Source organism: Hyposmocoma kahamanoa, unplaced genomic scaffold (assembly GCF_003589595.1).
Source record: "Hyposmocoma kahamanoa isolate Upper Pololo Valley unplaced genomic scaffold, ASM358959v1 119, whole genome shotgun sequence".
In the NCBI taxonomy this organism is placed as follows: domain Eukaryota; kingdom Metazoa; phylum Arthropoda; class Insecta; order Lepidoptera; family Cosmopterigidae; genus Hyposmocoma; species Hyposmocoma kahamanoa.
The window spans coordinates 467,791-483,673 of NW_020653409.1; the positions used below are offsets into that span (position 1 = coordinate 467,791).

The window sequence follows — 15,883 nt, forward strand, 5'->3', positions numbered from 1 at the left end:
TTAGAATCAATCACTTTTGTTATTATTATTGTTTATTTATTATAAGTAAATAAGTGCACATTTGACCTCCATCTCACCCGATGGAAAGCGACGCGATTCTCGTCTTGAAAAGGTCCAAGTTATAGAGTTCGGGGATCAAACAGGGAATTCCACTCTGTAGCCGTTGGGCATGTACACGTGGAAACTAGACGCTTCGTATGAATCCTGGGAATATCCACAACATAGTGGTGCGTCTAGTCTACGTCTAGTCCCACGATGATGGAATGGGGAAGGCGGGATTAAATCATGCAATTCTATCGTACGGCGGTTTTACGACGGTCTTCAAGGCGCTTATACGCCCCTTGTCATGCTTTTTTAGTGAATCCAGTGTGGCCAGTTGGTATTTAGCAGAACCATCCCATAGGTGCTAGCAGTACTCCATACATGACCCGACTTGTGCTTGGTGCAGTTGAGGCATCTGTCCCGATGTGAAGTATCGCCTCGCCTTGGAAAGGAAAATTAAATTTAATTTATATAACTTGTAGTTCAGAACTAGGTGGTTTGCATTAATAATAAACATAAAGGTTATTTTTTTATTATATATACCATCCCATTCATCCGTGCCCATGGAATCAGTAAAGAGACCGAAACATTAGATTTCCGAAGAAAAAGTTTCATTTCCTACCAACAGCTCTAAGAACTCGATTAAAATTATCTTCGAAGTGTTAATTTTAGTTAAATTCACGTGTTATAAAATACGTCCACTACTTAAAATGACGGTCTTCTCCCATCACCACACTGACAGGAGCTCAATAAATTCCATCTTATTAATCTATCAACCTATCCAACGTTCCGTCCAGTTGTTAACGACGGCGTATCTAATTCCCACCAAGCGGCTGTATTGTCGCCGGAGCTCCTTGTCCAAATAAACAAATTATGGGTCATTCCATGGCGCGACTCGCACCGATTAGGAATGTAACGACTGAATTTCTAAATCCAGCAACACTTCCTGGTAATTTAAGTAAATGGTCTTTGCTTCTCATTTTAAAAGATGTATATTGTATCTGGGGTCGGTCGGTCGGTGCTCAGTACATAAATAAATAAATACTAAATTTTTAACCGACTTCAGATAAAAGAAGGAGGTTCTTAATTTTTTTTTGCGTGTGTATGGTACACGATTACTCCGGAATTTGTCAACCGATTTCGATGATTGATGATTTTTTGATTAAAAGTTTATTGTTCAATGTTGATGTATTAGATTTGAAAAAGACGCCGCAACAATTTAAGTACAAATAAGTAAATTAGACATGTGCTTTAGTCGTAATCCTTTATTTCCTCCACACATATGCAACAATTTAAGGTGACATAATACAGAATAATTTCTAGAGGCTTGGAGTCTAAATTAGGATACCCAGTATTTAGGCCATTAGGCCTGTAGAAAATCTGATCAATATTTATAAGTCTATGGACAATAATAAAATATGTAAAGTAGGGAAAAGGAAAGAGAAAAAAATATTGTTCTTGTGGTAAATGGTTGTTGTACCAACCCTAGCAAGAACGTCTAATCGCAAGAAACGTTTAAAAATAAAGTTTTCTATTTAGAATGCACTAGGAAATTCATAATACTACATGCGTTAATTTTTTTCTGACAGTCTCAAACCGATTCCGCGTTTCTTTAAGCCCTTCCGTCTAAAATGGTGTAATCGCTCCCGACTCCCACTACGAGTGAAACTCGGAGTGTATAAGACGTACATCAGATCCCGCCTAACATATGCAGCCCCAGCATGGTACGCGCTGGTAGAAGAGTGCAACAGGCAGCGACTCATAGCTCAACAGTCGCTGACCTTGCGGTGCATCACAGATGCCCCGCGATATGTGAGAAATGACGTCATCGAACGGGATTTGAGCATGGAGAGCCTCGACAGCTTCGTCGATCGCCTGGCCAAGACCATGTTCCGGCCCGCCGGACAATCCCTGTATAGCCATATACAGGGACTGTCACCACACCGAGCCCAACACCCTGACGAGAAACTGCTTCCAAGGGACCTACTTGGGCCCGAGGAAGCCCCACCGGACTAGACACCAGCTGCTGAAGATGGTTGAGAAACCTGCCACCACCGGCAGGGACTGCCATCTGAAGCAGCTCACCCTGTTGCGACACCCAAGGGTTATAGCCAACCCCAAGACCCGTCCGTCTCCACGAGTGGCGATTGACCCCGCCCAAAGAGGCCGACGCCTCGAACGGTCCCCTCAAACCAGCTGACGCGAGTTTTGAGACGACTACGGCAGGTGTAATCGCTCCAGCCAGCGTGCGCCACCACTTGCTTGTTCATAGGATACTGGGGATGCTAACACCTAACTGTATGTAAGGGGTGTCCATGCCTCGCGAGGAAGAGAGCTGGTAGGAATCTACGTTTATGTACTCGGCCTTCAGCATATTTTTTTTTAAGATAGGTAACGCTTCCTCTATTTCGTAGTTAGTGGTCGTAGGCAGTTTGTTAGGAAACGTTGTTTTAATGAGTATATAGGAAATGAAACTATTTTTCCGGATTTAAATCGCGTATATTTGTTTTTTCAAACAAACCGACGTTTCGGGCCCTTTATAGGTCCCATGGTCACGGTTGACTGATTTGATGGTTGATGAGTATATTTCATCATTTTCTTGAGGCGGATATCTCGAACACATTACATTGGCCACTTTTATAACTCCACGTAAGAATTAAAATGGATTAAAATTTAATTATTAAGAAAGTTCTACATCATTGAAAGCAAAATCAATAAGAAGTAATATAAATAACAACTTCACCAATTAGATACTGCACGAACAAAGTAAATAATAAATCACCTGCAGTGTATTCGTCATTTAATAATAATAATAATAATAATAATAATAATAATAATAATAATAATAATAATAATAATAATAATAATAATAATAATAATAATAATAACGCACACACTCAACATAGCCCCGCACTAGGGAAACCCTGTGTCGCGGGTGCCATGGACACACACATAGACAACCACAAATTACACCCAAATTGACGAGAGAAACAAATGTAGGCCATACAAATATTTCTCCCGGCCCGGGAATCGAACCCGGGGACCTCTGCGTGGCAGTCCGGTATGGTAACCGTTCGGCCACGGAGGCAGTTATTTAGCATAGCAAAGATTTAGCATCTAGACTGTAGGATTACAAGAAACGAAGTACAAGAAAATAATCTGATTTGGAGCTCAAGGCAATGCATTCTCTATTTCATATTGTTTTTACCTATTTAGTTCGTTTTTTTCGCAAACATACATTTTGATTTGTTACATTTGCTGTTTTTATTTTGTATCTAATCAGTCCCCGTGTCATTTTGGTGAAGTGTTTATCAATAGTTCAACATCAATACCAAATACAGATGATTTTAATGCCATTGTCTGAAAGAAAATTGCCTCATTGCTCTGCAGTCTACGGGTTAGATCCAATTCCGTTCTGAAAGTGATAGCGGGACGATATGATACCCCCCATCATAGCTATAATAAAAAAATCAAAATATAAGTAAAAATAATAAGTAAATGTAGGGTGCCTAATTACGTTTTATATCTTTTTACAATTGTTATTGTAATTAATGTAATGTTAATTCTGTTGTTATGTAATTTTAATTATTATACAATATTATTAATCTTTAAATTCAGTTGATTTCATTTATGTATTATAAAGAATATTTAGTTTTGACATTTTGATTTTTGAGCTTTTGAGATTTGAAGATTTAATGTATTTATATCGCTACCACTTCTAACAAACTATGGATTTACTTACTGTGGTGTCTGAGAATAAAAGATTTTTATTTTATTATTATTATTGTTTACGAATACTAAGGTACTTGCAAATTGATTTAAAGTACCGAAATGTTTCTATGAGTTACGTCCACCATCATGTTTATCTAGCTTTGGGTAGCCTCGTGGCCTCTTCCATTTAATATTTTCGTTCCATACAATACCGTCATGTGTATCATTGGATATTGTTTACCCTTCCCCTGACCTCATTTTCTGGTGTTTGCGCTATAACACCAGGAGTTCTAATTGCCGTTTACTTATGTTTTTTTTTTGTTTCAGACATACTCCGGTCTCTTCTGCGTGGTGGTGAATCCTTACAAGAAATTGCCGATTTATACGGAAAAGATCATGGAGAGGTATAAAGGCATCAAGCGGCATGAAGTACCACCTCACGTCTTCGCCATTACAGACACAGCTTACCGTTCTATGTTGCAAGGTGCGTTGTGATGTTATTTTCATTCTTTGGTGTTATATTCGAACGTTATCTGAGAACACTTTACATTGGGCAAAGTATTACAACTTCAGCTTACAGCTTCAGCAACGGCTACCGCCAAAAGAGAAATTTAAGTATCGGGAAATGTTTCCCATTCTGCTAATGTTAGTTTTAGTTTCCGTTAGAACTGCTTTTATCTGCCGGGACAAATAACGCAATCCAGGTAGCAACATATTGTTGAATACGAATATTTGAAATGTCGTATAAGACATTTCCCTTACGACAAAACGTCCCTTTAACAAAATGTCTCTTGACATTTGAAATTTCGACTATCGATATAATAATTTTGTGATGTATCGAATTTTAAAATGTCGTAAGTGACATTTTGACGTAAGGGACATGTTGTCGTCCGGGAAAATGTCCCTTACGACATTTCAAATTTCTACCGTCGAGTCATAATAGGACAAGAAGAAGATCTAGAAAAGATGCAATTTTGTATAAATTCTGATCGTTATACATCACACATATACCTATTGGCGCGTGAGGCAGATTCCGGTATTGTATTTTCTTTTTCGTTCTTTATTCCAGCAACAATATTTATGAATCTTTGGTCTTTATATTATTCTACATTCGTCAGTGTCAGTCAGTTAAACTACGAACCATTGCTAACTTACATATGTGATCAGCAAAACAGCGGTACGTTTGAAAATAATTTTAACAATTCAAAAGGGCGTTTAGCTGTTTCAATATTATGAAATTTAGTAGGTGATTCTTATTTAAGTGCTTAAGAAATACATATGTACTCCATTACACATATAATGGATATAGGTGGAGCGAAGCTATAAACTATCACAAAACAAACGTGACCGTCTCAAGGAATTCCCGTATCTTGTCGCTCGCCCATTAGTGAACAATTAGACAAATGTTCGTTTTGAAACCCGTCTCTTATCTACCAGCTATGTACTCTTAACAAGCCAGGCGAGTCATCGATTCTTTCCATCCCAAACTAATAGTGTCAATTAATTTTAGAAGATTAAAATTTTGAACGGTTGTGGGCCTGGAACGGTACCCTGCGGGAGACTTTAAACAGATTGCGTTATTTGGAATTCATGATTCTATATTATTAGTCTCTTTTTAAAGAGAATATATAAGTGAAATTTAAAAAATATAATATATTTTTGCCGGTGTTAGCAAAAATCTTATAAGAATGACTTTAATCACTAAATACATTGACTTACAAACAAATGGACGACGGGCCTAATACAAAAACCACGAAAAAAATGTCCCAAGTCAACCTATTTAAACGTAGTGACATGTAAAGGAATATGAAAAAGCTAAAACGTTGAATTTAAATTGTAATGTCATCGCAGTACTGTCTAATTTTGCTTGCTTCGCTGTCAGTCGAACAAACGAAGACTAAAGCGTGAATGGCGCTCTGTATACGATTTTAACGCCCTATAAGTTCGGACACTTTAGCGCGGACCCGACGTCCATATAATTGCAAGTCAATGACTAAATAACAAAAACAAGTAGCGTCGTAAGAAACCTGCAACTACAAACTTTCCGTGATATCTCATCTAGAGATAAAGGTGTAAATTCTTGACGCTCTTGAACTACACAATGACAATGAATCTTTATCTATATACATATAACGAATATTTTTTGCGCCTTACGTAATTTTATGGGTATAGTTTATTTGAGTTTAATATGCAGCGTGCAATCTATTTCATAATTGCCTGTGATAGATAATCTATGGTTTGATGAGTTGCTTTGGTTACTGTTTGTTTATCTTTCATACTGACTTATGTCGTCGAAAGAACCTTCAGTTTTATTGGTTTCAGAAAACGGGTCAACTAACTAAAAGATAGATTGCAGGAAATAGATTCAAATGTCAAGTTGTGGTTTCGTTATTTAAAAAAAATTTTAATTGGTAAAGGAAATAATAATAATATAATATTATAAAACTATAAAAGTGACTCGGACACAAGCCTAGTGACCGCCATAAAGGAAATAATAATAAAACGAGCCATCCATTTATTCTTTAGTAACCTTAATTGTTATGTGAAAACTAGAAACTTGGACTAATGAGTTGCCAGTCCGGTACAGGAAACGCCCTTTCGTTGCGCCACAAAGAACGTAAACAATGAAAAGTACGTCTTCAATCATTTGTTGATGTTTAACCTGTTGGTGATTAATACCAGTGCCAATACAGAAGTCGAAACAGGTACATTTTATCTGACGGTTTGGGAAACGTGCGAGTACCATACAAACAGGATTTAATACTACTTGGTACAATAGCTTATAATAATAGTAATAACGCACACACTCAACACAGCCCTGCACTGGGGAAACCCTGTGTCGCGGATGCCATGGATACACACATAGACAACCTCAACTCACGAGAGAAATAAATGTGGGACATATAAACACATCTCCCGGCTCGGGAATCGAACCTGGGCCCTCTGCGTCCATGGTATCCGGCATGGTAACCGTTCGGCCACAGAGGCAGTAAAGTATGGAAACTAATAAGTGGGTCGTGTTTTTCTTACTTTGCAAGGGCTCAAATATGGTCCACCAAAGCAGGTTCAGGGTGGGGTAAACGTGGGGTAAAAAGGAGCTAATAAAAAAGTACAAAATTTCAGGTTTCGATTCGTTTTTATTCAATTTGGACATTATATAATTTTTTCCCCCTCAAGTTTTCAATACGATCTCAGCAGATGGCGGCCTTCAGCTGCAATACACAAATGTAATAGATTTATAAAGTTTTCGGCCACTTTTTGGCATATCTCAGTAATTCGAGCCTTGAGGTCTTCTACAGTGTAGAGCGACGTTTTTAAAAACGGAGACCGAAAACATGATTAAAAATCAACCGACGTATGTTCAAAAGATCATTAAAGGTTCTGTAGTTTTTTATTTGCTCTTCCAAACCCTGGTGTAACTTTTACCCCACCCTTTAACCACCCAATTTGGCCAATTTTATGCATAATTTTCAAGTCTCTGGATTTATTTATTAATTTTTAAACACCATGCAGGAAATGTAAAATGCAAAAAAAATGCTTATATTAAAGATATACCGCAACACATCTGCCTTAATTATTTAAGAAAACATGTAACTTCAAAATGCCTAACCCAGTCGCGCAGCCTAGTGGGATTCTTAAGCAGTAATATTTACATAATTTCCGGATGAATTTTTACTAGTACTCCCATAAACGTGCAGAAAATACTGTTTTTAAGATGTTAAAGACGTATTGTTTGTCGCGGTTATATCTTATTACATCAGTGTATCACTTCTATGTTGCGGTTACATCATCTACCGAAACAGTGTAAGCTATAGGTGTTCAAGCAACTAGAGACATAGGATGCGCCCTTGTTGTACACCACAAAGAGAATAGTAAACAAAGAAATATGAAACGTAGGAAATGGCACTACCGTCCCTCTTTGCATAAGGAAATGTTTACCCTGACGAGCTGAATGCTTTATCTATCAATGTAAATATTATTGTGTGGAGACATGACGCATAAATTATGAATTCCTAAACAATTGTAGGACAAAGGATTGGAATAGTTGGTCTTGTACTTAAATATCGAATCTATAAACATAAATTTTAATAATAAGGATATTAATGGTAAGGTAGACGATTATTATAATGATTAGACATGTGACAGTTTGATATCATAATATGATCCAGGTCGCGTAATCGAAATTCACACCACTAGTGAAAACAAATTGCTTTCCTGAGAACTAAAGAACAGTTCTAAAGAACATTTTGGGATTCCGAAACGTGCTTTAAAAGATTTTCATTGTATAAACCCGAATAAAGGGGAAACTCAATCTACTTAGCCTAGTAAACTTAAGACTACATCTACATGCCCAGCCATCATACGTATGTAGTCTTATAATGATGATGATGATGTTTTCAGATCGAGAAGACCAGTCTATCCTATGTACTGGCGAATCAGGTGCCGGAAAGACAGAGAACACAAAGAAGGTGATACAGTACCTAGCCTACGTCGCCGCTTCCAAACCCAAAGGATCTGGAGCGGTAAGTGTGATATGATAATGGTCATATTTTGTTAAATTTCAAATTCAACATGATGACGAAGTTACTGGAATTTTGTTTCAAATCGAATTTGATGTTAACAACAATTCTTTCTGCAATCTATTTCCCCAATGGTATACTATCATGGTAAAAAGATACTTGTAGATAAATTTTAATGTAGCAAACTGTTCCGCCACAATACGAAATTCTCGCCTTTTCAAATTTAAACTTATGGACAGAAACTTTAAGGGCCATTTCCCAAAAGTTGACTTTTTCGTTTAGTGACGGCACAAGTTTCAACGTGTTTCTATCGCACGTTAACTGTGCTTCTTTACTAGAAAAATAATTGCTAATATTTGTTTACCTATCGTCACTCGTTTTCGTATTGCTGAACTTTGATGAATGTAAAACATTATCCCTTTCTTAAGGAATGACTAGAAAAAAAGCAATTTTTTCATTCTGTAGATTTAAAAATGATCTATTCTTTAAATTGATTATAATAGATCTAGTAGCTGGCTGTGGTATATCCTGACTTGTAGATTCCTACGTTGAGTTTACAACGTCTATATTTAAATAGATCTTCAACCATTGCAAATGCAATACTCAAATGCAGTGACGTTGTATCTAAATATTGGTTCAATATAAATCAGCCGTTAGCTTCAGAGCAACAAGGAACAATGTCGTTTGTATTGTGTTTCTGTAGTTCGATAGTTATATCCAGGATCGTGACATTCCGTAGATTCTTGTGTTATCAACTCCTTGATAGCTTTGCCGCCGCGTATTGTTTTATAGTATTTGTTTGTCTTGTTAATTTAAACAGTTCACTTCTTTTGGAATATTAAGTTATAGATATTTAGGTTGCTTTCTTTTGCACGTGGCGTTTCTCTTTTTTATCTGCGCAGGATTCTAATCAAACGTATTTCAGTCTAAACTTTTTACAGTATTTTTTAAAATTATTTGTCACAATCTAAATTGTTGTCAAGCCAATCTATTAGCTAGAGGTTGTTTAATTAGAGTTATTTTTCAAAACCCGATTTGCCTTATAAAATATCTTTGGTATTAAACACATTTTTCATAGTTATCCCATTATAGATGCTTAAAAGTTTATTGAATATTTTAATCACTCGTTTTGCGTAAACTATAAGAGCGAATGCCATTAAGTAGATGCGTATCGCCTACTTTGTATGCAAATTATTCAATAAATCTGTAGCTTTCGTTATTTAGGAGCGTAATATACGTATTTTTGTTACTAAGAGCTTGAGTTATTTGTATTTAAAAGGTTTTTAAAATTTAGATTCTTTCGTATTTATAAGGTGGTGTAGTACATATGGAAAAGTCTTAGAGACAGAACGAGGATGTGGTGTGGACATCACGTGTGATGGTTTTAGTCGAATGAAAAGAATGAATGCTATAATGTTTTTCACGTAGTATTGGTGTAGTAATTTGAAGTTTTTAGAGATGTAGTATGTAAATTCGAATGAAGACAAGTCGATTAAATATCTTTTCATGATAATTTATTACAAGAGAATCGGTTTAGAGGCTATAATTTAAGAACCAAACAATGAACAAAAAAAGGATTTAATTATTATGCTTAGGTAATGACACTATTTTTCAGATCTAAATCGCGTACTACCGCTTAACAGTCGACACTACCCCAGCTCGAATTCAAATTCTATTGCGCGGGTTGAACGAGCGACAGGGACACTCGCTTTTTTTCACAATTTTTTTTTTACAAACAAAATTAAGGCCCTGTGAAAAATGTATATCGTATACTATACTACGTGTTTAGGAATCTTATTTTCACACCCGTTTACTAATTAATCAGTGCATACCCTCATTTTACTATATATTAAAGCTTAAAGCTAAAAACAAAATAAAATTATCCGCATACACGATAGTCGATAAATACGCTGTTTTAAGCATCTAATACTTAAGGTAATTTAATTTAATTTTTATTCCTTTCGTTTTCTATCTACTTTGTAATGTCACAGTCCCATCCTATTTCAAATGAACTATATATAGTGTAGAGAAACGTGACGGAAGGTACACTGAGGTGTACATATCTCAACCAGATCGAGGACGTCTCTGACTACGACAGAGGTACCAAGTACAAAACAAGTGTGTATGAAAAGTATGACTAGTGAAAGAAGTCTATCACGAGTGTTACGGGTGAATGTCGGTAATCTTTAAGTACCCTAGGGAGAGACGAGGGTTGTGGTACGTATGTGTACTCGCGGACACGTAATTCGTGCCACCTTGTATTTTCAGTATTAAATGCCCTGAGGTTAAAATAAATGTTTCATTGATCAAATACTATTCATGCAATTTTAAAGCTGGTGTAACTAAACGTCATTTCCGTATGTCTTTGTTGAAAATTTTTGTTTATAAAGCCGGGGAAAAGTTATACTTTTGTATTCTAGCCTTTTAATAATTTCACTTTTTTTTTTATTAAAAAACCGACTTCTAAAGTTTGTGGTATTACATCTATATTAGGTTTTATTGAAGGGAAATTTTTTTTTTTTTCAAATTTAAATAGAACCACTATTGAGGTACTCTCTTTCCAACAAAAAAGAATCATGAAAATCGGTTCACAAATGCCGTATACTTATCGCGTAACATACATACAAAAAAATAACTTAAAGTCGAATTGAGAACCTCCACCTTTTTTTGAAGTCGGTTAAAAAGTGGGTGTAATCTAATCAACCGGATTCATCCCGCTAATTTGCCACCTTTAGAGGTGGAATATTTTCTTCAAATTTGAATGAACCCACTACTGAGGTATCCCCCTTTCCAACAAAAAAGTCTCATCGAAATTGGTTCAAAAATTGCGGAGTCATCGCGTAACATAAACATAAAAAAAGATAGTCGAATTGACAACCTCTTCCTTTTTTAAAGTCGGTTAAAAATAAAAATGCAATGTGACTCGTATTGTGTCCGAGAGTACATTTACCTTTCAGGCCGTTTCCTAATTTGTCGGTGCTGTAGCGGTGTGATATCGGTACGCTCGGTGTACGCAGTACCGAAAGCTTATCGAGCACCTATATAGGAATCGTTACGGTTTACGATAAACCGCGCCGGTCAGGAAGCGCACATTGAAATATAGACGCTCGGTAAGCTTTCGGTACTGCGTATACCGAGCGTACCGATACTGCACTGCTACGAAACGGCCTTAAGGTGATCCTCGTACCAAATTAAAGCAACTGTATTTACTGTTTGTTATGATAGTTTTGTTTTTATGTTGATTTGTTTTCTTTATGTTAGCGCTCGTCTATGTATTGGTTCGACTATCGCGTGCGGGTAAGAAATATAACAGCTATCACTCTGTGCTACTGTCCACCGTACTCGATCCACGCTAGACAGTTTCATGTTGAAAACTACCTATCGCCCTCATTCCACACACTCGATAAGGTCTGATTGTAATATACAGCTGATAATCCAACGTTTACTTATTTATTTTGTCGGCGAACATATATGCTTGATAGTTTTGTTGTGCATATTTTTCATTTGAGTTGACAATATTCCCCATAGCAAGACACCTGGATAAACAGTGTACATGATCCGTAGAGTTCGTTGGCCATGTATGTATCGTCGCAGGAAGTTAATGGAAGCGAATATAACATTATGAAGTTGAAAACAGGCTATCTAGTTTTCCCCTGTTAGTAGGCTATGTAGCCTAAAAACGGGGGCCCAATTCTGCTATTTTTTTAGATGCGGAAAAATATAACCCACATCCTCTCCAATTTCTGTGTCTAATGGAGCAATGAACATGTTTGCCGTAATACCACATGTTCCATTCTTCCATGAGGGGTGCCATTTGCTAGTCTGCTAAAATCTAGTTGCAATGGCAGTTGAATGTCAATGGAGTGTCAGTGCAATGGCACTGATGGCATTAATTCATTCAATCACCAACGATCGATGTTTCCTTACTAAAACTACAGCAATTTAGTCTTCAAATTAAAAATTATATAATATTAGTGCATTACGCCTACTATGTGCTTACGACACGCCATTGAAGAGCAGAATGGCAAAAAAATGCCATGGCAATTGAATAGTAACTCAATGGTTAGTCACTGACAAGTGACTAGCCATCTACTACATCGCTACTCTTAACTTTTACCAGAATACCAAACGTACCAAATCCTGTCATTGCCTTTCTATCGACATATAACTGAGATGATTAAAAACTAGCAGACTTGGGCCCAGGACGCGCGTCGTTCGGAGAATTCTCGCGCAGTCTCGGGAATTCCGGCAGCCACTGTCACGTGTCTAGTTTATACGTTACATAAGTAACGTAAAGTTATGCTATGTACAATTTCGTCATAAAAAATTGCTGCCAATTACATTCCGCGGCAATGTAAATGCACCATCATGTCGTAGGCTCGATTTCAGTTTGATCAGACTTACATAGTATAACAAGACAAGTATGGTAACTTTATACAATGTAGCAGCGCGGCTTGTATATACCGTCGGTGTTTTGTAGAACGTTTTAAAATATTTACGTACTGTTTCAAAATTCAGTTTTTGAACTTAAACTTAATAACTACTACTAAATGGCGCTTGCGCCTTTTCCACAAAACACAGATGGTATTAAATGAAACGCGCGTGGGACAACCAGCCCTTTGCAACGCGAATGCATCGCGAGAATATGCGAATGGAAGCTACGGACTCGCACACAGAAGCCACGCTTACTACGTGTTGTGTGAAGTTAGCATTCTTGTCTCATTATATTATGCTTTCTACCTCGTTGTATTTCTAAATGCTAGTTTTTGTTTTTCGCTGTTAATTTTGAAGTATTTTCATTCATTTTCTGCTTGAACAAATACTGTAAGATGAAGAAATTTTCAGGCCTTTTAAGGTATGTTTAATTTTTCCAAAATTAATGTACAGTAGAATTACATTTATTATAATGGTAACTCTAAATATTGGACGACGAAATGGACAGTGAAGAACAAATGTGTAAAATAAAAATGTGCACTGGCACAGCATGTTGGAGGTGGAAAGTGTACAGCACATTGTATTCACGTATGTTGCTAGATGTACCATGTCATGTGATTTATTACATTTACTGTAAATATTAACAAGGAAGTATTAATATTTATTTAAAAGAGGACATTTATGTATTCAATGTAATTTGTCTTTATTTTTTCCCGCTAATTAATGAGGAACGTTCAGTAATTTGCTCGAGTTCAACAAATAACTGAAAAGTTCTAGCAACATGCGTAGTAGAAGCTCCTTTATGTAATATATAATGTTTTATTTTCCTTTTCGACAACCCGACTTCCGACTACAACAGGGGCCGACACCACAGTTGATTATAGTAAGTTCTAAATTATAAACAAAAACAAGTAAAAGAAAAACAATTGTATTTATATTGTTTTATGCTTAAATGCTCCTGAGCTTTCTTGTATTAATATTTCGTGGTGCATTATCCTCATTGAATGTTTTGTATTAAATTTTATCATTTTTTCATCAAAAAATGACACTTGACATTTTTGAGTTTTTTTTAGCTTTTTATGGCATGAAACTTGCATGAATTCTGGTTCGGTGTTATAGCCTCTCTCTTACCTGACTGTCGCTAACTTATTTTAAATATAATAATCATTTATTCCAATCCGCAAAAGAGAAACATAAAGAGAACAATTAAAAAGAAAAAAAAATCATAATTAATAATAATTAACTAGTGGTTCGTTTCATTTTATAATAATACATTATTATTACGTACATACTACAAAAAGTGTACCGTTTCGGGTTCACCCTCGAAACAAGTAAAATGTCTACTACATCAACTAGTCGATTTCGCTTGTGTATGGTGCGAATAAAGAGTAACTTGTTGAGTAAATTAGTACTACCTCGCGGCACAGCCAGCAGTCGTTGCTGAGTAAGATCGTACGTCTTACTCAGTTACTACGAGTTACGACAAGTTACGACAGTTGGTACCAAGAGGGACGTTATGTATTTAATCCTTTTTCTCATCCACGTTGTTTTTACTAATTAATTCTTGTACATTGGTCTGATTGAGTATTTATTGTAAAAATGTATCATACACTCCATGAGACCATTTCATATGTTTGTTTACATTTAGCAGCTAATCAAATAAACATTTACAGGCAAGCTACTTTGCTAAATCATTATGAATGATGTGTGTGCGATGTCAGTTACAGAAGTCAATGTTATAATACAAAAAGCTCGCAACATCATTTTGTGGGATATGTTGTACTGAATATCATTCATTGTCAATGTTTTTGTACTTGGTTTCAAATATACGTGAATAACCCATAGAGAAATGAAAATGGACATTCTAACTTTTATCAGGACAATTTTAACTTTTATCAGAAGTTCTTGAAAAAGTCTAATGCACTCTTGAATTGCTCTAATGATATTAATAAAACGGCTACTAATGTCACTTGGTAAAAAAACGTGGCCATTTTTATTGCATAGTGATGTTTAGTTCTACTCATTGACAAAGAAGTCAAAAAGAAACGTTTAAATGTATATAAAAAGATTTATTCAAAAATTAAATACTATTTAACATCTTAAAACCCCATTATAATTAAATATAATTAGCAATTACAATTTGCTCTTAAAAATTAATATTTTTTATGATCAAGAGACGGGACGAACAAGTCATGCGCCTGATGCTAAGCGACACGTCTATCCATAACAGTTGCAGTGCCACTCAGTGCTATAAATCTCAAAAATCTTCGGGGCACTGCCACTGCGCCTGTCACCCTGAGACTAAGTTGACAAGTCCCATGTGCTGCACCCTAACCTTTCAAAGTCGAAACGCAGTAATTCTCACATACTGCTTGGCGGCGGATTTTCCCTGGATGAACTCTTTCACAAGGAGCTCTACTGTATACTTACGATTTGAGTGAGTCAGTCAGTGAAATCAACTTTTAAGACAGCAATATTTTTCTTTCATTAAAAATGGCTACCCACTTAATGTTAGTTAGTTAAGTGTCTAACCAAAAGCCCTTAATACGGGCGGTTAACTCTCTTACTAGTAGGTAATTTACATTATTTAACGGTTTTCCTTCAAATTTAAAACGTATGTCCTTACATACCGGAAAACCTTAATAAAAAGATAAAAATTAAGTAAAAAGTTATATTATTAGATAATAATATGCTCTAGGCAAATATTGGATATTGGAAGTGGGTAGCTGAATAATTTTAATTACTGACACTCATTATTGTGACTTTAATGCAAAGCGTAGCAACATAAAATCTAGTCAATTTTAACGATTTTTGGGAAACCTTATCTCCCTTTATATTGTTTTTCCATTTGTAGCATACACTACGGCTTCCCTGCATTATTTCCAGTTTTGCAATTTGGCCTGAAAAATGGTATAGTCGATAATAACCGCTAGGAAACACCCTCGTGGGAACTGTTAGGATAAAACGCTTACTTCTTATCGCGACATCAGAATTAGGGACAGAAAGGTTAATAGGTAATCTATGTATGGTCACATTTGAAAAGATTTTTAATTAATAAATTAATGAAAAAAGTGGATAAAATCCGCGGAAAAACACTGGTGTCTACAGATGATAAACCTTCTGAAAAGTTACATTGCTCGGCATTAGTTTAAGTTAGTTTCGCTGCAATTATTATG

General features: G+C 36.0%; 1 protein-coding gene across 4 annotated transcripts in view; it reads left to right on the forward strand.

Annotated features, from left to right (window-relative positions):
- The window catches only part of LOC113240019 (myosin heavy chain, non-muscle), a 124,959-nt gene that overhangs the window by 79,267 nt on the left and 29,809 nt on the right, over positions 1–15,883 (forward strand). For 2 of the 4 annotated variants that reach the window (XM_026477217.1, XM_026477219.1), the window contains exons 2-4: positions 4,081–4,237; positions 8,155–8,276; positions 13,567–13,590. In XM_026477217.1, the coding sequence (XP_026333002.1) occupies positions 4,081–4,237; positions 8,155–8,276; positions 13,567–13,590 (303 nt within the window). Of the gene's footprint in view, positions 1–4,080; positions 4,238–6,250; positions 6,459–8,154; positions 8,277–13,566; positions 13,591–15,883 lie in introns of those variants that run through there. The other 2 variants (XM_026477221.1, XM_026477218.1) reach the window with 2 other exon arrangements.